Genomic DNA, 26,945 nt, shown 5'->3' with positions numbered 1-26,945 from the left:
ACGCTGTTGGTGTTCCACCATCTCTATGACTCAGTAGAACCACAGTAATTTGCCATGACTTTTCTGTAACATCAAGGATCTGTATCAGCTGAGCTGGTCGTCCTCTCTGTGTCTTAACCTCTGTGTTCTGGCTCCGAGTCCCATGTGCTGCAGCCCAAGTGTCATTTACTGCATTTGCAGACAATAAATTATTTAAATCTGTTTGCGTTCAATGTCAGTGACATGAGAAATGGTTCTGAACCTGAGAAAATGGGGGTAGCGTGACTTCACACAATGCCTCATGGTCACAGTTGTATAAATGTTTTGGATCATGATTTTGCTTGAACAGCTTGTTATTCAGGATGTTAACTCCAAGTTCAGTGGGTGGGTGGTATCTAATCAAGCACAAGCAGCATCATTTTCATTTTGAAATGTCTTTAAACCCAAAAATAACATAATTATCATCTGTAATGACATTATGTAAAAATAAAAAGCCTCATACCAGTAACTTGCGCATGAGGAGGCTATACCACACCCCCTACTGAGTACATATGGGTGTGTGCCAACAATAACACATGACGGTGCCAAAATAAAAAAAAAACATTTTATGCCTGGCCACCTTGTTTTTACTCCAGGTTGAGCTGGACCACCCCTGTGCTCGAGTCCACTAAACATTCCTAGCACTTCAAGTGTTACCCATCAAATCATACAAGTGGTAAGAAGGATTTTATTTTCCCAGAGAGCAATGTGTTTTAATTAGATGTATCAACTATAACATAGTTGGAACAGTGATTTCATATGATGCGTTCATGTGTGGAAGAATGGGGAAATACCTCTAAAATTAGAGATTGTTAGTTAGCATGCCCTTTCTTGAATTGACAAACCAGTCTTTGGTTTGGGTGTTGCCATTCATTATTTTGATCTACATGATTTCCCTTTCCTTTTGTCTCTTTTGTAAAGTTTTCCAATGTCTTAAAACGTTTTATGCCTAACATTGTCACCTATGGTGCTTTTCAGTTTGTTAGATATACCTGGTTTTCTATTCTAATGGTTTGTCGACTGCTTCATGATTCAATCTCACAAGACACTACCTAGTTGATAATATGACTTATTATTTTTTTTGTCAAATGAATGGAGATTTAATTTTGTTTGAATGCTTGATCGCTTTCTTTATTCAAACCCAGAATAAATAAAAACTCCATGATAATAATATTTCATTACATTTATATAGCCCTTCATCATAAACACTCCGGGGGGTGGGGGGGGTGGGACTACTCTCTACCACCACCAATGTGTATCACCCACCTGGGTGATACTCGTCAGCCTTAGGATGCCAGGCGCTCACCACACATCAGCTTGGTAGAGAGGGAGGAGAACATGTTTTTAGTGGTGGCTGTGAGGACACAGTGCTAACCATTGGGCCACCGTGTGTGATTATCACAGAACAGCTAGACAAAAACAAATAGGCTATATCAATGGCTTTCAGCACCATACGGTGAGCTTACTTCATTACATTGATTACATGAAATGTAATCTGGTTACTGGATGGAAGCGTTGATGATTCATATATTGGGCTTAAAGAGAATATCCTCACATGGTCCAACACCTCCTGATAACAACTGAACCATCTCCATCAAAGCTGAGCAACTCCTACCGCTTGTGTTGAGATTATGTGAAGCAATTTACACATTCTATAAACAGCCTGCTGATATGTTTTGCTTTAGTTACATTCACTAATATATTGATACATGTGATGATTGAACTATATATTAACTATGACTTATATTATTTACCCAGTAATATCCTAGTAAACACTATAAAGTATAAGCAAGTACTGTCTTCCACAAATGACTGTCTTCTACAAATATCTATTACCTTATTGCACATGTACATCCCTATATTTTAACTATTACTATATTAACACATGCTATGTCTTACACTCTCATTAAGTTTTGTTTTACTTGCTTTACTTTTTTACTTTCTACTGTATGTCACAGTGCCTCCCTCTCTGAAAATGCTTGCGAGCTAGCTGGATGTTATGTAATATTTTCAAGTACTCTTGTGTTATTTGGTGTACACGGTCTATAAGGGATTACCCTGCTCACTCTCTCTTCATAATCTGCTGGTGATGACGTTATACTGCAGCTCCTGAGCTCCAGATCTCGCGAGGATATGGAAAACAATCCAGACGCCCTCTCTCGCTCGGTTCTCCCCTCCCTCCCTCCCCAGCCCTCCCTTCCCACGCCCCAGTGCGCTGTGGGATAGTGGCACTATAAAGTATATCCTCTCTCGGAGAAAGATAAGAAGCCCGAGACAGGAGGGGGATGAAGATGGCGGACGCCAAGCAGAAGAGGAATGAGCAGTTAAAGCGATGGCTGGGCTCGGAAACGGATCAAGAGCCTCCTGTTCTGAAAAAGAAGAAGACGAAGGTGAAGTTCGATGATGGCGCCGTGTTTCTGGCCGCTTGCTCAAGCGGCGATACCGAGGAGGTGCTCCGAATGCTTGACCGGGGCGCTGACATCAACTACGCCAATGTAGACGGTCTCACCGCCCTCCACCAGGTTTGTGTTAGCCTGCTATTGGTGTTAACGTCAGTCACTGGCACTGCCAGCATAGACACAAATATCAGTTTGCTGCTAGCAACTGCTTGCCCTGGAACACCTGTCAAATGGAAGCTATTCTCATCCCGTTGTTTACCTACCTAGCACAGCCTTCCTTTTCGACGCAGAGTAACGTTAAAGATGAACACACTGGCTTCTCTCCGAATTTGGTTATGGACTATTTAAATTCAAAACGGTGCTAGCTGTGCATGCAGTTTTCAGAGTGCAATCCACAATTAAAAACAAAGTTAAAAGCTTCGCCTTCAGGACTAGCTACTTTTTGTCCCAGTAAACTAGCCTTGTCCTCAGTCAGTGGGTGCAGTCTAATTGCTGTAGTGCTGCACTTCAGATTGTAACATTTTATGTTGTAAATTACCTTCAACCCGAACAGCCTTGTGTTTTATGGTTCATTAATATTGTTGGATACAATTCATTTCGGGTGCTACTATGGAGTCATGTTAGGATCTTAAATGTTGTCATTGATTGAGACTATCATGCAGGCAAAATGAATTCCACAACGATGGCTACCACCTGGCTAGCAGTAAAAGTGGTAACGTTACTACTCTCGTCTGTGTACTCTCTGGAGGAAGCAGAACCTCGCTAGTGTTAGTTAGTTACAACGTAATTCGATTAACGTTACAGGCCAATGTTAGCCTTGCAAGGCCTTAACTGTATACGACATTTACGTAATGTAAACAGAGTTGACAGCAGTGTTTGGTATATTAGCTAGTTCAAATGTGATCAATTATTTCAATGCAGCAGCCAAGCGGAATGTATGCTAACGCTACATTAGCAGGATAAGCTAGCTGTCGTTAGCTGTTGTGGAGGTTTAGCTTAGGTTAATTCATTTGTCAGCTAGCTAGCTTGAGAAGCGACGTCAGCGGATTCCTTTCTGTCTCCAACATTTACGTTTGGGGACTTTGGTGTTTTGGGTTTAAACCAGGAAGATATGCGTGCGAAATACTTTTTATTTAGCTGGAATGTCAGCAGTGCTATGCTAACTTTTTGCCCGCTAACTACGGTAGCTACTTTTACTAGCCTCTGTACTCTGTACTGTGTATGAAAATGGCAGCCTGTTTTGCCCGTCGTTAGTAACGTCAGCTACCTGCCTATGTTAAGGCTTTTTGAAACTTAAGTCTGATTTACAAGGTTCCTAAAACACCAATCCAGGGATTGAAATATTATCGTAGCTTTTAGTAGGTGCAGTTACAGAAAGGAGAGTCCTGAGCTAGCACTTGCATTCTGTGATGTTACTGTGCATACAGTATATTTCTTTTAAAATATGAATTGCTGCGGTTTGGAACTTCTTCATTGTAAGTTGTGAATATGGCAGTCTAGTTAAAGATTCATTCGTATTGTCTACTACTCTGTTCATTCTCTGCTATGCTCCATATGTGACCTCATCTCTCTACCGTTGATGTTTTGTTAAACAATACCTGGAAAATACTAGGATTCTTTTTTCAGCTATACACTTATGTTATTGCATTTAGTGACATTTATTACAAATACAATTATAGTATACACTATCAGCTGCTGTGAATCAATAACATACTTCTTTTCAATTTTTAATACCAATGAAATTGTTATATTTCTTAGGTAGTTAAAATCATAGAGTGTGAAGGTCCCTGATTGGATTTCTACCCAGGAGTTAAGTGTATGTACCTGTAGGGCAAGAGGACACCCCAAGTAATTTATTATGATTAGGTTCCAGTTATTGATGGTGGAAAGAAGCATTTGCATGGTTTCATTCATCAGCAAGGATGCTTTCTCCACCTTTTTTGTTTGGATCGCAAGTGCCTAAATGTTCTAAGAATTAATGAAATAATTCTTACATTAAATGTTTATTACCAGCATTGCTTTCCAGTGATGGCACCTCCATTACTCATCCCCACTTCTCCAGTGATAGTTAGCTTTAGTAGGGCTAAGTGCACCACCTACATGGCATGTTTGTTAACCCTTTACACACCTATTACACCAATAAAAGTTTTAAAAGCAAGTTTTCTGAGATAGGTCATTAGCTTGAAGAAGACATACGTTATTAATCCCCAAAGAGGAAATTACATTTTTTTTTATTTTTTATGTTCAGACCACAAATTGATTTTATTTGTGTGTAATTTGCTCTGTGAGTTTATTAATGGTGTTGTTAAATCAGCCATGTTTGTGCTAGTCCGCTATAATGAAATCTGGAATTAGCATGGCCCCCTGTTCAAACTCATTGGGTGCAAACGTTGCCTTTTTTTGGGCTGATGTCCTGGGATAAGCTAGAGTGTGGAAAGAATTTGCAGTGCCGCTGTCCAGACCTAACTATCTCTGGAGACGAAAAGCTGCCGTGCGGGTGTTTGTGTGTGTTGTAGGCCAGCATGTGAACCGGGGGTTTGAGGGTTCTTATAAAGGAGTTGGAAAAAGGCAACACAGGGATTTCTGTTAAAAGTGCTAATCCCAGAGTTGCAGCAAGGTCAAGGCGATGATAGTTTCCATAGATGAAGTGAAATGAAGATGGACAATCAGTCATATGATGTCTTTCTTTAGGTCTTCATCATTTACTTACTTTTACTTATTGGTGTCAGACATTTATCTCTAAAGCATACCATGATTTTATGAAATTTTTGCATTGGAAAAAAACTCATCAGTGGTAATTTTGAGACGTTAATTTTGTGCAATAAATTGCACTAGTCCATTCAATGAATGACCTCTGGCTTTGTTGTGAAGTGTCATTTTGTTACATGATGGCTCATTTCACATGCGGTGCATCGATATCACTCCTAATGCTGGTGACCAGTGCAGGGTTATAAATACCACCACCACAAGTTCTCCTAACTGGGTTTCAGGAGATGATACTAAGTTTGGGTATGACTCACTGTAGCTCTGCTTTGTAGTGCAGCCCTGGCATAATCTCACATTTAGGCTAGAGGTTGTCTTTATGTGAGTCATAGGCCTTCTGTCACTTAAAAAATGACTTGTAGCGGAAGGACCTGTAAACATGTTCTCTTTCTGTTGTAGTCTCTATGATGTGATTCATGATGAAGACCATTACAGGCCCCCTTGTGCATATGGAAATAGTTGGGATGAGGTTTGGAGAATTGACCATTTGTGATGTCTTCAGTTTTTGATAGATGAGTGAAGAGTGCGACTCTATGTAGCTTTTGTAATTTCAAAGTCAAATTTCCGTTTTGCGATGTGATTGACTGGTTTGCCCAAATGCAGACTGCATGGATTCAGGTGGACGGTAAAGAGGACGCACAAGTGAGTGAGGGGTTCAGTGGACAAGTCTAGATTCCAGATCCTGTCAGCTAAACTCGTCTCAGAGGGTGGCATTCCAAGTCCTGTCGTCCTAGCCTGTGCATTCCTCACATGACAGTCGCTGGAAACCATGGCAAAGAGAGAGCAGAGCAGACATTCCTCAGCTGTCACCTAAACCCCTCCCCTCTAGTCATTCGCTCTCCGGCTTGCCTCTCCCCAAACAATGCCAAGGCCCAGCTGACTGTTGCCCACTGAGCTCCATCAAGGCAATTAGTGTGGAGGTAACCGGGGCTTGTCGCTTCAAACAAGAAAATCTCCACACTGACCCACACCTGAACTTTTTGTCTTTAGCGTTCATGGCCTTTGCTGATCCCCAGGACCGAGGTGACAAGACTCAGCCCAGCTTAACATGTCAGAGTAGGGTATTACAATGCCTTTGCTCTGTTGACATTACACACCCTCATTATGGCCCTGAAGTCTATGAACATTATCTCGCCCTGTCTCCATGACAACGACTCAGGGAAGGTTGCTAGTCACTTGTGTTGGTGGATTTGCATGTACAGAGTGGGAGTTGCATAACAGACTGAACAGAGAAAGAGTCTTCGGCCGTGCTCAGCTGTTTGAAATGAGAATCATTTTTCATGAATTTTTGTAATGGAACAATTATAGAGCATGTGGTTGAAGATGGTACGGTGGCTGTTTCTTTTTATCCAGACCAGCATCAGTCATATTAAAACATTACATAATTGCTGTGGATCTCTCACTACAGCCCCAACCCTGAGATTCTCAGCTGTGCCTGAGGCTCACAGTTGGCCAGTAAGACGAGCAAAAAAAGAAATTCCTTTGACGTGTCCCTGTCCTTCTGATAAAGGCATCATGGCATCCTCTTACAGACCTCAAGCCTCCTGTCTTTCTGCCTGAGGGAGAAAATCCCGCCATCTCTTGTAGAGGGGCCCTTTGGTTAAGACAAGCAAAGCATCGCATTGCATTACGTATCTTCCCTTTTTTCTCTCACCTGTTTTGCTAGGCTATACAACAGGTTGGTGACTTATCGAGACAGGCTTAATCCACAAGAATCTGCCAGGGCTCTTGCTGCCTGCATAATAACTCCCAGATCTGATGACCGTTGGATAAAGACTACCTAGGATTGCATAATATGTTGAGGGTGAGATGTAATGCACAGTTCTGTTATCAGCTTTTCAGCAGTTTGTGGGACTTTGTGGGGGTGTACAGCATATGGCCCAAAATAAGCCCAGATGACCAAGCAATGCTCTTTTGCATGTAGATTTTAATCAGGAATCCTTTGGTACATTCATATAAAGCATTGTAAATCCACTGCCTTTCGATATGTATGGTCATCAAAATCAACATCCTTGGGGTCTATTTGAATGGTAGTGAAATCTTTTTTTACTTTCAGGTAGCTTCAGGAGGGAGGTGGGTGCTCTTTTCTGTTGAGGGATTTTTTTTTTTCCTGATTCCACATTTGTTGTAGAGATTAGCATGATTAAGGAGTTTATATAAACTTATTGTTGAACATCAAAGTCCGGTCCACTCCGCTTGACTTTGAAGTGCAGCATTTCAGTCGATATTTTGTCCATTGTTTAAGTGTCATTGAGTCGTTGTGTACAAGCCCCTTGAGGCAAATTTGTGAAATTGGGCTATAAATATAAAATTGACTTGATGACATGGTACGTGGCACCAGGTTGCTTTGGTGTGTCGAGAGGACTACCTTGCATGTATAGAGCCAGCATGCCTGTTTCTTTTGTTCGTTTAATGCAGAGAACTAGTCTCTTAGCTGCTGTTTCTATGACTTAACCAGCTGAGGAGTTATTGGCGGGTGGATGGACTTTAAAGACATGATGAAGGTCAATTGCATATAAAATGTTGGCTTAGTTAAATGAGAACATATTGTTGGCTTTTTATGGTAAATTACTTTTCCTGTTACAGTATTTAGGCTGTAACAGGATCTCTGTGCCCAACATTTAATGCTCATACTGTCTTCCAGTCTGCATTCACGTTGCTTTTCTTGCAAAAGGTTGCACAAGGCTTCCAGGTTCTTTGTTATGGTTTAAGGCCATCTTACAGTAGCAGCTAGTCACTCATGCATCTCTAACATATTGCAGAATACATTAAGATGCAACTTAATAATTTATGGACTGAAATCTAGACAGTCAGTCACAGATTGTATTGTTCTTTGTCTAGTATGGATAGTTAACTGCCAGTCCTCCTAATGTGATTAGCTATCGTCATGTTTTGGTATTTTATTGGGGCTAATATTTAGACCTAATCATGGCTTGCCATATGAGTTATGATTTGTGTATCATTGTTAAAGATATAGCTTTGTTTGATATTTCAATTCTGGTCTAAAAACAGAAGCCAACATTGACCTATGTAATTTGGTAATGTTCAATGCATACTAATCATAATTTAATTTGATTGTATTCGTATGCAGCCTCTCTGTACCCTTGTTTATTGTGATGAATGATCAGATTCTCAAACAGCATCACAGTCTTATAAGTACAGTAGAGGAAATATTATATCATGACCTAAAAGGTCTCGCAGAAGTAAGTCAATTTGTGGTCTGAACATATACAAGAAGGAAACCATGTCTGGAGCCATATGGATTAAAGCCAACCAAACCTTGACACAACAGCAGAAACAATGGTAGATGGACCGTGTAGTTGGATTAAAAGGGCGTTTACTCTGCTGCGCGGTAACTTGCCGCCTTCAGTCATTTTATTGAGGGGAAGCGGTTGCCGTGAATGTGCACAGAATTTGCTCTGCCACCCAGAGTTCAATGTGCTGAACTTCTGGTGGTAACCGCCTGGTGGCTGGAACCACTTTTTAAAAACTTTTTTTGGGAAACGTTCTTGCAGGTAGGCTGTTGTCAGGGCGGTTGCCATGCGGCGGTGTGAAACCAGCTTAAGCAATATTTCATTAGATTTTCTGCCAGTAACACCCCATTGCCATTTTAAAAATCAATCGGCAGCTGGTTTGTGTGACCAATATTGAAAGGTGTGTTGTACTTTACACAGCAAGCACCAATGGGTGTTTTGAGTCATGCAGTTGTGCTGTCGATGCACTAATATGAGATAAAACATGTCTCAATTTAACTTCTTACATAAAAGTAAAGCCAATGCTGAATTCCAGTCTGCAGTAAATCACTGTAGCGTTATTGTAACTTCAGCGTGCTTGACGACTGAGAGCGTTAATTTTAGAATTGGAGCCCCAGAACATGTATACGTTACCTGTGTATAATTGGCAGGTCTGTCCTTGTCAAGCTGCCCTCGCTCACTGTTTGATTCAGCCATTCTACCAACCCCATAATCAACAGCAGGAAGTCTTTGGTGTTTGCGTGCCGATGCTTTGCAACATGTCAGGTCATCTGCTGCTTGTGACATGTCGGTGTTGTTTACCTTGCGCAGTGTGTCACGATAACATGGATGACTTTGGAAATAGACAGCTACTGTGTAAGCTAAATGAGCTGGAAGGATTGTAATACGTGTTGCAGTGTAGTTGATTTGTAAAAGTGATTTCTTATTGAAAACAAATTCACGTTGTTAGCTCAGATGTGATAGAACCATAACCCGGACAAGAAAAAAATGATTGCATTTACATCAACTAAGCATCATGCCAGGGTATATATATACATGTACATTTGTCTTCAGTGAGAAATGGTGTAAATCATGTATGGCTCAGTTGATTCTGGTCTGCATGGATCCTATGCATCCCAACTGAATTTATGACACTGCTGCCGATGCATAGTGGGGATAAAACGCCAGAGGCATCCCCACTAGAGGATCTGGAACAGCGAGTGTTCTCTGAAGTATGTCAGATGAGCTTGGCTGCAGGTGGGAACTAGTTCACCTAGGGTCATGTGGAGAATTCCTCAGTAGTGTAAACCTGCTGCCACGTATATGATCTGTGCTATCTTGGCGGCCAGGCTATGGGCACAGACTTGACCTTGCCCAAAAGCACTTTTTTTATTTTTATTTTTTTTTTATACTTTTATTGTAGTGCTTTCATATCCAGTCACATGTTATGCTTTTTCCTGTTGCACTTCAATTTTTTTTACAGTTTTATATAATTTAATAACACAAAAAAGAGAAGAAAAAAACAAAACACACCCTGACGACATAGAGAAAAAAAATAATAAAAACAACAAAAATAAAATAAAAACGACGTTGATATATATATGTGTGTGTGTGTGTGTGTGTAACAGAATTTTATTTTATTTATTTTTTGATGTGGCGCATGGGTGGATTTAACTTAAGCTTTGTAGCCTAATGTTTACATCAGTTATTACATTGCACTACACATTACACTGCTGTATATGAATTTAGGAAAATGAGAAGTTGATTTCAAACAAAAGGCTGCCATGGTTTATCTCTTCCTTTCTGCTGAATGCATTTTGAGGATAGTGTGTGCCACTATTTGTCACCCATACATAAGGTTACAGCTCTTAATGCTGCTTCGTGGAACGGTTTGAGGGGTAAATGAGAAATAACATGCAAGCATAATTGCCTGTTGAGACCTTTTGTGTAAAACAGATTGGTAAAAGAATCTGCCAGGTGCCTTAACAGATTATTGCCCACCACTTGCTTTGCTGTCTGCCCCCACTTTTCCAAGCCGTGCATAGTATTGAGCTGCTGTGAAATGTTTGTGGGATGACTTCAGCTTGGTTTTTTTCCCCCCACCCGTGGCACATAATGTCTTGTCTTCTATTTAAGCCAAGTCTTCTTCAAGCCATCCCGCTGTGTTGTTTGCTTGGCGGCAGTCAGATGTCTCACGCTGAGTGTTTTTTATGAGCTGTTTTTGAACTGAAAACACCTGGACCCAGAGACTGTGAATTCCTCATTGTCTTACAGAGCAGCGAGTACAATTAAGACTGAGAGCGCATGTCCACTTGTTGTCTGTGGAAGGATGAGGTTACATTCTTTCCATTTATTCTCAAAATGGCTGCATCTTCAGCTGACGAAATGAGGAATAGATGTAAACATGATGATTGGCCCATTATACACAGTCTACACATTGTGTTTTAGTTAAGCCAAGACATCGAGGACATGACATCCTTACATTCTCAGTTGGGAAACTTATAAGCTCATTGTTGCTTTCACCCATCACAGATTGCCATATTTTAGAAAATGTATCTTGCTATCATTACTTTGTTGCTAATTTTACAGTAGCAATAAATGATACTTCTTGGGGGAAAATGCTTGTATTACAATCTGGAATTTATCACCAGTTAAAATAATAATTTTACAGATACAACATTGGCTTTTAAAGCTAATATCAGCTGATAGGACAATGAGCTAATCTATTGCTGCATCTCTCTTTCGGTCTTTACACTTGATTGGCATGATGTGTTTGTTTGTTTAGTTGGGTACTAATGAGGATCCGGCATTACAGCAGCTATTCTTCCTGAGGCATTGGTTTTTGTTAGCGCTGATCCATCAGTGGCCGTGAGATTGAATGAGCCTGCTGTTTACTGTGATGCTACTCCATTAGTGTTCTCGTGAATAAGCACATGCGAGTGATTCTCTTCCTGCAGATAAATAGCAGTGTCAGTAAATGGGCCTGGACCATGACAGTCTGAGTACTTTGGCTTGTGAGTCAAATTGACTTACATAAGTATGGCCTTGGTGTTAGCTAGAAAGTAATGTTTTTTTTTCTTCTATTGGTAGATGTTTAGTACATGTTTTTAATAATCCAAAATGCTTTTAAACCTAGTGGCACGCCAAATGTCCCTTACTGGACCATACAAAAAGATTCAGCTGACTAGCTGGTAAAGGGAGATGAGCAGGATTTCACTCAGCGGTAGCCATACTTAATATTGGCAACAAATGATGAATGTAATATATTCTCATGAGAACTCTGTTAACACTTTACATTAAAGAAATCAACTGAGCATCAACTAATAATATTTGATGACAGACTGAATGAAGTAGTGATAGAAAATAATGATTGCTTTTGTTCATCAAAGACAGGTAACAAAAATCATACAATTTTAAAATCAAGACTGATTGCAAAATAAGACATGGTGAAATCATAACACTGCCCTCAAACACAATTTTATCTCCGTGTTTTATAGAGCATAAATGTCAGGTCACTGAGTCTAATCAAGCTGAGATGTTAATAGACTGTTAAATGAAAAATTAATGAACCACAACCACTCATGCTAAGACACAGTCGAGTTACGATCCTCAAGGTCTGGCCCCCCGGTCGTTTTATAGATCATGTTGAGCAGCATTTTGGTCCACTGTGCAGGAATCTTATTTAGTGATTGATGACCGATTTAATCATAGTTTTATGTTTACTGTCCATCTAGAGTATCAACTGACATTGTGCAAAGTTGATGCACATTGTGTAATCTCTGGGGCATCAGTTGCATGTTTTAAGCAGCTGACATTGACTATTAATCGTTAATGTGGTTAACCATCTAAAAACTTGTCTAAAATTTGCATCCATACCCCTTTGTGTCATATTTAGGTTGTTTGGAGGACAGTAAAAATGTATGCCCTTGTGCTGTGAATTTTCAGGCCCAGAACTTAGGGAGGAAGGGGGTATTGCCCGTCTTTCCTTACTGAGGTGGTGATGGTAGGAGGGGTCAGGGTGTTGGAGATTTCAGGCCAGAGAGGAACAGGAAGTGGCTGTTTATTTTTCTCATTTCCTCTTTGAGGCTCCACTAGTGAGCTTACTTCTTCCCCTCCCTCTGCTTTTATTTCTGACACTACCCTAACACAGACACACACATGTAGGCATACAGCTATCTGCACTGCCTTGCCTAATGATTTACCTAAAACCAGGCAAACAAATATGCATTCTCATTCTTTTTACATCTTTTATATGCGTCGGGTTAAATAAATGGATTTTCTGTTTGTTAAATTGTTGACTAGTTTCTCATATGGAGACGCCTGATGTCTGCATCAGTAGCCTAGCCTATATCATTGTTTTGAATTTCATGAATACATTTTCACTCCTAGTAGAAGTCTTGTTTTTGAAGGGCTGCACAACAGATCAAAATCAAGTAAAAATCACTATATTGACACGTGCAATTTTCCAAATGAAATGTACAGGATTCTTGTTCCGTTTGCTAACATATGAGTAGTTTATTAAAGTTAAAGTAAAGCTGTAGATTAGATTGCATTCATCTTATTTTAAACTAAACTACTTAAACAGCTATAAACTACTTAAACAACAATTTTGTATACATTTGTTTCTGTTTCTGTATTTGTTTATTCTTATTAATGTTTAAAATGTTTGTTTGTGTTATGTATGCACCAATCACCAAGGCAAATTCCACGTAGGGTAACTACAGTGGCAATAAACGCCTTTCTGATTTTAGTCCACTCGAAACTGTGGACTTGGTCTTTGCGTGACAGCGTACTAGCAATTCAGCATGCGTTGTGATGCAGTGTTACTCTGGTGGTGATCCATATTTGTGCTGGTAATGGATATAAGTTGGTAGAATGCCTGCAGGGCAGACCCTGGCACCCACACTATCCATTTAACCTCTTGGGCTCAGAGCTTGTTGGCATCAGCGGTGACAGTGCCAGAACGCTGGGGGAAGAGGAGAGGGGGTGCAGTGTGTGGACCATTCTTAATGCCTCTTCAGTAGACTGTCAGTGACTGCTGACTGAGCTATCTACTGTCCTCCGTACAGTAGCCTCCACATAAGGGTTCTATTCTATGGAAATATCAACGGAGGTTGTATTCTGCCATCGCTCTGTGGCTATCTGACCTCTCTGCCTCTCCCCCCTGGTGCCCCCTCTCGCCTTTGGACCCCTCACATGGAAACTAATTTGGCTCTCAAGTGGGGCTATTGTTTTGGCTGCTGAGCGAAAGCCCAAGTGAAACATACAGTTATAATCTCGCCCGCATTTCCCCCCCTCTCTCTTCCTCAATCCTGGTCTTCTTTTTCCATGGGAATCCCAGGGCCATATATGGTCGTCCTCAGTAGCAGCAGCAGCAAGAGCACTGAAGGCAGGGGCTGTGTGCATGTGTGTGTGTAGTCTAGTTACAGCCCCCAACAGGGCTCATCTAGTGGAGGGACCCAGCTGGTCGCCCTGCAGCGCTCAAACCCTCCCCCTCGTACCCTATGGCCTCATGAACCCTGCCAATAGCACAGGAGCTGTGAGCTCTTTGTCTCACACACACACACACACACACACACACACACACACTGAACATTCACACTAAAGTCTCTTCCAAGTATAGATTTACTGATCCTCATGTAATCCTTTTTTTTTTTTTTTTTTTTTATATATATTCGTGTCTGGATTGTTCTATTTCCAGTGTAGTTTTTTTTACCACATCTCTCATTGTCTGGGCTGATCTGTCTAACACACACACACACACACACACACACGCGCAAACACAGACACTTAACGCACTCATACTTACATGCAGGGACGGTAAGAAGGAATTCCTTTTGTGGAAGTGGCTGCGCGCCTCTGAGCCGATGACGTAGCCCACGAGGAGTGGCCAAAGCGCTGATGCCTGAAGCCCCTGGGCTAGGAGTATTACTTATCTGGGAATTTCTCCACTGGTATGCTAGTCCAGGGCCTTGCTGCTTACTGGTTAGGTGGGTGCAGATAGAAGTTGTACTACTAAAGGGAGAGGAGTAAAGTAAGAGAGAGAGAGGCCAGTTCTGAGCTCCAGAAGAAGCTGCTTTGTTGTCAACACTGTTGCTTTATATGGAAAACTGGTCTTTCCCTCTTTTTAAGGAAAAACAAGTCCCGTGTTATTAAGCTTTATTGTGGATGCCCTAAGCACACATTCTGAAAGCCGACAAGCCTCTTTTTCTCTCTCCATTTTGTACATGAAATGTTGGACAAACCTCACAACACAATACCTAGATAATGTTTTGGCTTTCCTGACAGATACTAGAGGTTTCAGCCATCCTCCTTACCACAGAAATTACATCAGTTTTACTTCCCCCACATCACACAAAGAATAAAACTGAAGAGTGCTTACTGAAAGCACCAGATGGTTGCACGGGGTGGCAAAAATTAGCAAGTGAAGTTTGTTTTTATTAGTGTGTATTTTAATATCTGTACTTAGAGAGAATGGTAGTGATCACCCTTCTTCTTTAAAGGGCACTGAGTGTATTATGGTTGTGTAGATGCTTTGATCCCAGCCAAAGTCCTGATCACAATCGAAGTGAATTAAGCCTTTTGCTGTTATGGGGATTTAAACAGCTGTTCCCCCATCACTGTGATAATCTTTTGGTTTGTTGCTGTTGTAGTTTCACATTTAGTTAGTGTAGCATAATCAACAGAGATCTTTGTGGGGACTTTTCATTGGGACTATTTTTTCAGTAGAAGGTTCAGTTGTACTTATGAAAACCGTTGACAGTGAGGCCTGTGGATTGTCTTTAGGAATCTGGGCATTGTTTCGGAAAAGACATGTCTCTGTTGAGTTGAGAATGGCCGTATTCAATGATTGAGCACCACAAACAAAATTCCATTCACCACCATTGGCAAATAAAGCCCAAACCTAAACTATGCTCAAGGCTAGAATCCAACCATCAGGGAAAAGAGGGTAAAAGGGTTGGTGAAATTTATACTCAGGGCTTCACTCTTGCATGAACAACAATGCATAAACTGATGTTAAGATATGGCTTTTGAGATGGCTTACTTTATGTCCCTGTGCACTGCTTTTCTATAATACAGCTACAAAAAGCTCTAAGCAGAGACTTGTAATTGTTTACGATAATGCTGTGAGTAGGTGAGGTGTCTGAAGATTTCATAGTGCTAGGTGCATGTTGGTCAGTCGGACAATGATCCCAATGTGTAAATGTATGACTGAATAAAGTAGAGCGCAGCATAATTGATGCAGTGGTAAATCCTACCAAAAGCTTCATATGAAATACTTTGAGAGATGTGGCCACTTTGGTGCAAGAGTTTTTGATGTGTGCATTATTTGTGGGATCATTTTTAATATGGCCTACTTGCATAAAGTAGCCTAGATTGATTTGTGGCACGCTTGATGGTTCTCATGACATTTCCTTGCCGCACGGGCACACTGTTGTCAGTCATGGCTGTTATCGTGGCCATGCACCATTGCCATCGTCAATGAATGTAGAATAGCTGCTAGCACAAAGGGCTCAGCTGGTTGCCTGTGCCACCGAGTTCTCTGCCACTCTCAGCAGTAAAACGTGCAGGAGCCACAACGGGAGCTTTCTCCAGGGTGCTTGAGTTGGCCATCTGAGGGTGCTACTAAAGGAAGTCAAGGAGGGGAGGGGTCCTCAAGTGTCTCCTTGATGTGGAGTAGTGCTGAATTTAAGCTCGGAGCTCTCTCCACGATGGCCCATAAGATATAATTTTTATACACACACAGAAGCTATAGCATGAAGAAGATTGTGCCTTTTTTTAAATGTTTTGTCTGGGGTGTCAGACTTGTCCATTTGAAGTAAAGCATGAGGTGCAAATTTTCAAAATGTTATAATTGTCTTCTGTGCTGATTGATTGAGCCACTTCAGTTCCTGTTAATATAGAATGAAGCTCATTACCTCCATTGGTGTGATGGAAGTTTGTGTAAATGTAAAGCACAAATGGAAACTGAAAGCATTATTATAGTTTGATAAGTTGTAGCTAGATAAACTGGTGTGGCTTTATCATTCCATCTTGTAGGCTAAGTAAGACAGTGCTAGATGCTAATCAATAAAAGATGTAAATGTGGCTATGCAAAAGTAGTTTTTTAAAGAAGCCATAAAACGGCATGAGAATCTCTCTAATAACATTTAAAAGTCATGCCTGCAAGAGATTTCAAAAGAAAATAAAAGAGAGATGGCACCTCAAGATGCTCCTTTCAACATTAGTTATTTTTATGTTGTCTCACAGTGCCTTCAGGGGCTATCTGAGCAACCCCTGTGTGCTTTAAAATGAAGTCTTTTCTTTATTAATTTATGTTTCTTACAAAAGCCTGACAAGGCCTGAACCCATGTTCTCTTTTTGGCTTTGTTGTCGTAGCAACAGACCGGCCTCCTTTCTTAGGTGCACGTCATGGGTGCATTTTTTGTGCCCGCTCCGGGAGTGGCTTAGCCCATCTTCTTTGCGGCGCTAGTAGGGGAGTAGGGCATGAATTCCTCCATATTATTTCAGGATTAGACTGGTGCATATGGATGGACACTGTATTGTTTCTGTCCTAATCCTCTCCATATTTATCCCCACTGGCTTGGAAGGTTTATTAAATTAATCTCTTGATAGTGCCTATAATCAGCCCCATGCGGGTGGAGTTAATTGACGAGTGTGTGAAGTGAGAGATATGTACATTGCTCTGCTTTTACTTTTCCGTTTTAGGAATTCTTTGGCCAAATGCAGCTATACACAAATTAAACCTTGTTTATAATTCGACAAGTCAACATGAACACATTTACATTTATCAAGCATTTATGACTACTATTTATCTAGCAAGGTTAGGCCGGATTACATATTAGTGGTTCTTTATGCTAGGGCTGGGCGATATGGAGAAAATCAAATATCACAATATTTTTGACCAAGTACCTCGATATCGATACCGCAAGATATTGTAGTGTTGACTATTGGTTCTTTCACAAAATATTTACACAATGAGATTTTTGATAAATAATCATCATTAATGTGGATATAATGACTAAGTGGGTAAAGGCAAATAATAGAGCAGTTACAACAGTCTGGTAAGTTCAGAAAATTACATAACTTTACTGTAATGCAGCCTTTAAAACCAGGAAAAGACAACACGCCATATTACAATATCCATAATCTAAGACGATATCTAGTCTCATATCACGATATCAATATGATATCGATATATTGCCCAGTTCTACTTTATGCTAACAATGTTTTTCCAGTTGTGAGGCCAGTGTGTGTATGTTTTTGTCATGTTTCCTTGGGGTGCTTCACATTAACTAGGGACAGGTTTCTCTATCCTGCTCTTTCATGAAGTGCCACTGGAGGCAAGTTTTTTTCTTGACGAATAGAGGCTGACCGTCCAGTGACGTCTGGCTGATGTTTATTTTAATGTGCTCCCATCAGGATACACCAGCTCATAAACACAGACGACACATTTCGTGATTTAGACCTTTATGTTTGGAAGACTTGGAAAAGAACATGCTAGGAGCAGTCCTGTATTATGAAATAAGATGCTAAGTGGTCTGTCACAACCTCAAGTATCAAATAGGCTCTGTTGAAGCATTACAGGAGATCCTGCTACATTGTACATTCCTACAATATAAAGTTTAGATAGCCTGTGGTATTATGCTTCCGCTTTTATAGCACTGTTAAATATGACCAGTTTTTCCCCTGTTAGACTTGGTAGGATATTATATATAAACATTTCTCTTACACATTTGACTCCCATTGACCATGAATCAACCCAAATTCATTTCTAGAGTTTAGTGATCTTTTCACTGCTTTTCTTGCTCCACTGCAAACCAAATCCCACACAGCGTAATGGATAAACAGAACGGTTTATCTGAACATTTAACTCTGGCAGCCAATCAATCAATCCTGTGTGTGTCTATTGATTAAGTTAGTACTTGATTCCCCTCGCTTTTACGTCAATTTCCCAGAAGCCCTGTCTGGCAAACTGACAGGATACATGGAGTGATATCTAATGTGCTCTGGCCACATAGTGTTCAGCAAGTTAATGTTTCTTCCTCTATCAATGCAGCAACCTTGGCTTTCTCCGGTCTACTATATCATACATGGACATGTGGAGCAGACCGTTGTATCGTCATCAATCCTGCAATACAGTGAATCTATCCTCACAATGGAAATTAAGAATCAACCCAAATTGTTTTCAAAAGACAACATTTTGAATACATTTTGCTGCGGTACAGTGTAACATCTATTGTATCTGTATCACTTTTGTATTCTAGTTTAGCATGCGTTTAGGGTATTGTGCAGTTGTGATGAAAATCTTTTTTTTTTTTTTTTTTTTTTTTTTATAAATCTTAGGTTTGGTTTACTTCATGTCTTTGTCCTACTCTCCTTTTTTTTTTTTTTTTTTTTTTTTTTAAACGGTGTAGTGCCTTCCATATTATTGCCTTCATGCTTTACAAGGCCTCCTCTCTTCTCCCCCTCAGACACACTGGCTAAACAGGTTTAAATGGCAACATGTCTGCTTGAGAGTGAGTCATAACATGTCTGAATGTTTAACTACGAGCACAGCACACGTCCTATATGTCATTCCAGGGCTGATTATGATGTGTGAGACAGGATTCAGCTCATAATGTTTCTTAATATAACTTCAATTAGGCTAATGGTCAGACTCAGATCCCCCTCCTCTACTCTTTATGACTCACCCGCTCTGCCTGCTGCTAGATATGAAATACTTTGTCTTTGTAGATGTATGTGAACCATGGAGGTTCATTTTGCAAGAGTGTGCTATCCCACCATAAGCGGTACATACGGAGGACACCACCATGCTCTGGAAATAAGAATGCCACAGCACTTTCTCTTGACTCTCCTCTTCTTTATCCTGTCCCTCTGGCCACTACACTGTACATACTCTTGATGCAGGCTGTCACTCTGGCACCTGTCAGCTACACACAATTACAGCCATTAAGGGATTACCTTTGTTTGCCTCCAATAGCTGCTGGGAGGAGCCACTGCAGTAATGTGACGCAATGAAGAGGGAGGTCACAGCCAGCACTGCGTTCGCCTTAAGGGGCTTGTTTCCATTCTTAGAGAAGGAGAAGACTTTGAAGAGATAAGTGTGGGGAGGATTTAGATAAGGGCATGGAGGACAGTATTCAGATGAGGCAAAAAGTCATTTTTTTCAGTCCCATGCCAGCAGTCAAAAAGGTACCTGATACTCTAACTCCATGCTGACTGATTAAATGCTACGTGTTGCCTCGCATCATCTGATGTCTTACGTTAAAGGTTGTACTTGAACACACCACAAAGAATACAGTTGACGGTCCGTCTGACAGCCAACATGCACATTCTTTCTGAGTCTGCACAAAAATAAATGACAGGCTAGTATTCTGTAATTATGATCCAAAAAACAAAACTGCGCAAAGATAATGCGGAGTACACACTAGCCTACAATTTAATAGTAAGGAATAAGAATTGAAAGTATGTCTGATCTAAATAAAGTGTAAGTTTTTTTTTTTTTTTTTTTTTTTTTTTTTGCTTTGCATTTATGTCGTCATCTGTGTTCTTTCACTTGTCGAAGGAGAAAACAAAAGGCAGTGGGGACAAATTTAAAGAGGCCGTTCTAAAAGAGTCCCTAATTCACTTGGTTGAACAGCCAATCCCACAGCTCACTTTCACTTACTGCCTGGGTTGCCAATTCAACAGTCAGTCAATCGATACTTTATTTGAACTCCAAATTGTGGACTTGGATGGGAACCACAAGCTGCCATGTGTTGGCACAGGATAGGCATCAACTCTTGTGGGTGACATTTCACTAGTAATGATGAGAGCTGCAGACTGCAGCACTGTCAAAGTAATGTCTTGCGTTGTTGTGTACCCTACCCTGTAACAAAGTCCAATGAACCCTGTCTGTTAACAAGTCCATCTGCACCTGGAGGAATTCTGTGCCTGAGCTCCCACACACAACTAAACCATATCACTCACACACACACACACACACACACACACACACACACACACACACACACACACACACACACACACACACACACACCGTCAGATAAGCTCAGTGAGGCCTCTTTAGCTCTGGCCATGTACGGTGCTGTAAACGGCCCAAATTTGGACAAGGATTCCAGCCAGATAGTCGTGTGCCCTAAACGTGAGGCCGCTGTGTGTTCATGTGTATCTGTTTCCCTTGTCAACGCTTTTGTTGTCATAGCAACCCCAGTAGAGAGAGCGAGACAATCCAGGCACAGTGTTCACTGATGGGTAAGGGGGGTTTTGATATTGCTAAATGGTAATTGTTGTTGATTTCAAGTGTTCATCTCTACTGATTATTTACTGCAACAGCTGTCAAACTGTGAATGTGTGATTCCACAGATCAGTTCATACCTGTTGAGCATTTTGCTTAGCCTGTTGGACAGCTGCAGATATACTGGAGAAGAAAGATTTGCTTTTTTCTCCACCTGAAGACTTTGTTTCTGACCACTGCTCTGCAGGTCCTCTAGTTATGTGTCTTTGATTTCAGGTAATGTCTTAACCTCAGGGCCTCTGTGTGTGTGTCCTGAATGGAGAGTGCAATGCAGGCTCTCCATTTCTGCTTTTCCTCAGTCTCGTTTTGGATGTTGAGCAGAAATGTGACCACCTTGACAGCTTGCTCCCTCTCAGGCGTGTGGCCAAGGAAAGATGCTACTTGCAGCTGCTATTTATTTTTGTAGGTATCACTTTTGTTTTCACTGTGTCATCAGTCATACTCTATATGGTTTGGTTTGCTGTACTGGGGGGTTTCAGAAAATGGTTAAACAACATTGTTGGTGTGAAGAAAATTAGACTGGTGCATGCTAAGCACCCACTTTGTTGTGTCAGGATGTGTCAGTCATTTTTAAACGTGTGTGGTATGCTAGTTTACAACCCAGTGTCTTGACTTCCCTTTGAGCGTATGCCCTGAAATGAGGTAAGGGAAATCTGAGATGTCCTGTGCCAAAACATTTAGTAAACCTTTTTTCATAGGCTGTATGCCACTGGTAGTACCACCCACCCCAGCAAGCATTGTCTTAAGTGGGACGCTGATTTGGACTAACTGGGGTATTTTTTACGTGGAGTTTAACTTATTACATATTCAGATTTTTCTGAAGGTGCTCCAATTTCCTCTCCCACCTAATGACATGGCTGTTCAGGACATCCTCCTGTCCTTTACAAAGAAACTGGCATAACATCTGTACCTTGTCCCGAGCACCAGAAAATAGCACATTTCCTAATAATTAGGATTGATTAAATGACAAATTGCTGGCAAATAAAGCTGTTTTTATTTGCTCAACCACAGATTTAAAGGAGTAAGGCTGTTTTCACCTGGTATTAATATCCGTTCTGAGTGGTCCGATAACAAGTGGACAGCTCTAAGTATGTGTGTTTAGTGAGTGCCCACTTGTGATCGGATCTCACCTCTGCGCTCTACATGCAAATAAACGTGTAGCTTACATCGTGAGTGTATTTCAGATGTTAAGCTCACATATTTCATATATTAAAAACATTCAATGATTTGATTCTAATGATAATGAGCTGCCTACAGTCTGTCTGCCGACATCAGTAGATGTCTACTGATGGGCGCCAGGACCTGTGCAGGAGAGTCTCTGTTTTCAGCTCTGTATGTTTCTTAGTTAGCTTCAAATTGAATCTCTGTGGTTTGAAGTTTAGTTTCTATATCTGCTTTATTTTACAATTCATGTTCGCTTATAAGAGTCCGGTTAAGTTACTGCTAGTCTACATCCATGCCGTTCCACTTCGGGGATTGTTCAGGTGCCGCTGGAAATTCCGACGGATGTCTTTCATTTTGGCTGGCTGTCCGTTACCTTCCACTTTCTTTGTCAGAATCAGCTTTGTTGGCCAGGTTTGCGCAAACAAACAAGGAATTTGACTCTGGTTAATCTTTGCTCTCTAAGTACAACACTCACTTAACAGTATTTTTTTTATACATTTCCCACTGTCCTTCAGTTATTTTTAATTCTTATGTTAAGTATACAGTATAACAATACAATAAAATGTAGAACTTTAGAAAAATATACAATAGCATTGGCATTTTAAACCCCGGTGGATTTATGAGGACTATGGTTAACTGCTCCTCAGATCTCTGCAGGGTAAATCCAGACAGCTAGCTAGACTATCTGTCCAATCTGAGTTTTCTGTTGCACGACTAAAACAACCTTTGAACATATACGTGTTCCACCAAAACAAGTTCCTTCCCGAGGCTATTCTGGAACGCTGTATGGACTCGCCAGACCTTCCTCCGCAGCGCTGTGGAGGAAGGTCTGGCAATGTGACTGCTGATCAGGGCTGGGCAATATGGAGACAATCAAATATCACAAAGGTTTTGACCACCTACCTCGAACGATATTGTATTGTTAACTATTGGTGCTTTCCCAAAATATTTACACAATGAGATTTTTGATAAATAATCATCCATAATGTGGATATAATGACTAAGTGGGTAAAGTAAAATGACATCACTTCACTGTAATGCAGCCTTTAAAACTAGGAAAAGAAAGCACTTATGTTATATTAAGATATAATTATTTCCAAAATCTAAGACAATATCTAGTCTCAAATCACAACATCAATATGTTGCCCAGCCCTACGTTTAGACCCAACGTTTCCTGACTTTGCTGCTTCATAATAAAAGCTTTTGAATAACAAAATAATGGGGGACTTTTATTGTGGAGAATTTATAGGATATGAAACCGTTCCACCGTTTTACAGCCGCTGCTTTAACCACTCAGGCTCGCCGCTGACACAGCGCTGTGGAGAGAGGTATGGCAATGCGAGACTACTAAATGGCAACAGCAGCTGTTGCGATGTAAGAGCAGGAATGTCTGCTGTAATATCCTACATGGTCGTGAATTCTGGGATAAAATAAAAATAGGGTTATTGTATCGTGTGATCAATGCGTCTTGGCTGCATTCCTACCTGTACTTAGAGCTGTCCACTTGTGATCTGATCGCTCAGATTGGATTTTAACACCAGGTAAAAACGGGGCTACTGATTCACCTGCTGCTCAGTGTAAGAAAAGAACGTACACTGTGTTTGAGTGCATTTGTGGTTATTTCAGTTTGATTTATCACAAGTAAGAACGTTGTTGGTTTGATTTATCACAATTAAGAAAGTATTTGGCTAATGTGCAAAGCTGAGTGCTTAGGTAAAAGCAGTCATTGAAAGATTGAGTTCTCTTACTTTTTGCATAAAGCAGCATATATGCACAGCACCTCATTGCCTTAGGCCGTCCCACTGACATTGGCTCAAATGCATGTGTGCACACACACGTCAGGTCTCGCTTCTTGTTTCTTACAGTGGCTTCTCTCTGTCTGTCTCTCTCAGGCATGTATAGATGACAATGTTGACATGGTGACTTTCCTGGTGGAGCACGGAGCCAGCATCAACCAGCCTGACAATGAGGGCTGGATCCCCCTCCATGCTGCAGCCTCCTGTGGATACCTAGACATAGCAGAGTAAGTACTGAGAGGCCTGTTTACAAGCCTGTTTATTCAGTTTCTAAGAAGCACTAGTATCTTTTTCATCAGGTTTGATGTTTTTGCTAACTAATCCTTACATCCTGTTTTGTATCTTGCTCATTCTAAGAAAAACATTTTTTTTTCTTGCAACTGCAGCACTCATCACTCATTAGCTGGTACTATACAATTTCATTTGGATTGTCAAGCACTAAGTGATATCAGGGGTGACATGGCTAGACTCCAGCTGAGGTCTGCACTGTCCTGTCACGTCTCTGAGCCCCCCATTAGTGACCTCTGTCTTTTATGTTTGTGCTGGCAAGATTGTCTACTCAGTATGGCCTAGTGCTGTGCTATAATCCTTTTTTTTCTTTTTTTTTTTAGCTCAATAAAATGGGATTTTTGGATAATTTAAAGCTTGCACAACAGCACTCTTCTTTCACCTTTGCATGCCAGAATCAACGCAGCAAAAACCATCATTTCCAGTAGCACACAGTTCTTGTCACATTTTGGTAGGAGCCACAGCCCATCTGATAGCGCAGACACACATTGTTAGAGTGATGTAATCAAATATGGAGAGATCAGGCCACTATATCTGGAATCGAGCTCTAGAGTTGCACTGTAGTATTTTCTTGCCCCCAGTCCTTTTCAGGTAAGAAGACTGCTCCTAGGGCAAAGAACACAACACAGAGATGTTATCAGAGGATATTTAAACAGGCTAAAGGGGACTGAAGGAGCTCAGTTGTACACATTGTTCAGCACATTGGGAGTGTGCTGTGACCTGCTTTACTTCTGTGTTCCATTACGGGAACCTGGCTACAAATATATCCCCACTATTGATTTTTTTTTTTTTTTTTTTTTTATATAAAAGTAACAAGTGCAACTGGATGTAGGAAGATAAACATGTGGCTTAAATGTCCACACAATTTTGAAATATTTTAGTGTTAACTTCTTAGACCCAGCAAGTCTGTGTCCAGTAGGCCTCATGAACACAGCACTGGGCTAGTATTACAGAAAACAAGAAGTTTTTTGTTGTCACATAATGAATGAAAAGGTCAAGTTGTTGGCCTGATATGGGTGACTAATGGAGACATCATGTCATAGAGAGAAACTACGCAACCTGAAGTGGGTGGTTAGCTCTCAGTAGGCCCATTTTAATCCCGGCATCCTCAGTCACAGTGACGGGAACTCCAAAGCAGGACTGTATAAGCCCGAGTCACCACAGCCATCTAATGGGAGGGTTGGTTAAGAATCCCACAGTGGGACTCCAGATCACAAAGCCAAAAACAAGATGTTGAATGGGTTAAAAGGTCTTGAATCTCTGCTGGGGGGAGACAAAGATCTATAAAGCGTTAAATCACTAAGTACCCTTGATACAATGTTAAATGCGTGTTTTGGTTGTTGCTAATATTTGTAGTTTTATGGATTAACTTCATGGCTGTAAAGGGTTACATAGGCAAAGATTTCCACGAAACTGTCTCTTCGTGTTATAGGGGTACAACCTTTCGCTGAAGTGAGCTCCACTTAACACTGTCTCGTTTGAGGACCACTTAGTTGATGCTCAAGTCTTCCAGATGAATCTGCGAGCTCATGTTTAATTTGCTCTGGCAGATATGTCTGGCTCCCCCTCACATTCAGACAGATTTCCAGCTGGCCAGGCCCTGGGCGAACCAATCCCAACCGTTTTATCTACCATGGGGCAGGTTTAAGGTGATTACTGACGAGGAGTGTTATGCTTATCGAACGTAGTTACCAAACGTAACTGGAAGACTGCGTCCAGCGCAAGGTACCAGGCTCACAAAACTCGTCAAACTAGGCGGTGCTGATCAAATAGGAATCGTGCTTCGACCAGAGCAAGCATCGCCTCATCTTGCATGTGTCGCTCAGAGCTACACCTTTTCGTTGCTCGGATCGGTTGTAGATGTATTCAATTTCATCCACAGGCATTTTGGTCTGCACCCGTTGATGACGCCCCTTGGAAATCGACAAATGAACTGAGAGGTTCCAGACTAATATACATTTGCAAATTCCAACGCATTTGCAGATTGGTCTGGCGATGCCAGGCTAGTCCTCTAGTATTGAGCATTGGATTGGTAGCAATGAAGGCTTCGATTGCATCTGTAGTTGCAGTTATGTACTATAAGACGAACTGGACGGTAGTGTAGTGTAAAACCCAGAGAGTCATCCATATGCCACATACCTGTCTGGATTTGGGCCACTCATTCTTCGGACTCCTCTTTTTCTTTATCATTTAGGTGTGTCATGTTTACTCTGTTTGCACAGCCTGACCCTTTGCAACTTAAAAACACTGCGTGACTTAGGTAAATAACCATGGAACTTTTTCAAATAAGTCAGATGCTAATAGAACCTTAGTCATATAGTGTGTGGTGTAACGTCAGTGTGTGCTAAACCCCAGTAAGACTTGTGCATTAGGAGCATGTCCTTGTCTCCATAGACAGTCTTTTTCTCTCCATGTGGGTATTCTTTTCCTCTCAGTATTTGTATTGGAAGAATATTCATATTATTCATGTCTTTATAGGGGATTTTTAGCAGCAATGAATAAACAGCAACACAATATTGCAACAGATCAATTTAATTATTGTAATTAATTAATGTATTCGGTGTAATTGGTGAATGTATGTAATTTGGCCTCGACGTGTTAGGAAGAAAATAGGAGCTGCAGACTGATGTAGTGTCAACCAATTCTGGCACTGAACCCAAAACAACATTACACAGCTCCTGTCCTTCAACTGTTTCCTCATCAGTTAAAGGAAGTGACAGTTGGCCTCAAACTTTTCAGTAGAAAAATCAACCAGAATAACACCACTTTGGAAAACCTTAGGAGGATGTTTATATAAATAACCTCTTGGCTCAACCCAATATGTGTGTGCGTGTATTTTTGTGTATTGTTTTTGCAGGTATCTCATCAGCCAGGGTGCCAGTGTAGGAGTTGTGAACAGTGAGGGTGAGACACCTCTGGACATTGCTGAAGAGGAGGCAATGGAGGAGCTCCTGCAGAATGAGATCAACAGACAAGGTACAGT

General features: G+C 41.0%; 1 protein-coding gene across 13 annotated transcripts in view; it reads left to right on the top strand.

Moving 5' to 3' along the window:
- Window positions 1–2,198: 2,198 nt before the first annotated feature.
- The window catches only part of ppp1r12a (protein phosphatase 1, regulatory subunit 12A), a 59,899-nt gene continuing 35,152 nt past the window's right edge, over window positions 2,199–26,945 (top strand). For 8 of the 13 annotated variants that reach the window (XM_035996313.1, XM_035996317.1, XM_035996316.1 and 5 more), the window contains exons 1-3: window positions 2,199–2,540; window positions 23,771–23,901; window positions 26,820–26,938. In XM_035996313.1, coding sequence (XP_035852206.1) covers window positions 2,304–2,540; window positions 23,771–23,901; window positions 26,820–26,938 — 487 coding nt within the window. In that variant the 5' untranslated portion in view covers window positions 2,199–2,303. The remainder of the gene's footprint in view (window positions 2,541–23,770; window positions 23,902–26,819; window positions 26,939–26,945) is intronic. The other 5 variants (XM_035996315.1, XM_031313355.2, XM_031313354.2 and 2 more) reach the window with 1 other exon arrangement.

The sequence above is a fragment of the Sander lucioperca genome, chromosome 20 (genome assembly GCF_008315115.2).
Source record: "Sander lucioperca isolate FBNREF2018 chromosome 20, SLUC_FBN_1.2, whole genome shotgun sequence".
Taxonomy (NCBI): Eukaryota; Metazoa; Chordata; class Actinopteri; order Perciformes; family Percidae; genus Sander; species Sander lucioperca.
Note: the sequence above shows the minus strand (reverse complement) of the source record. Positions and strands in the feature narration are given on the sequence as shown.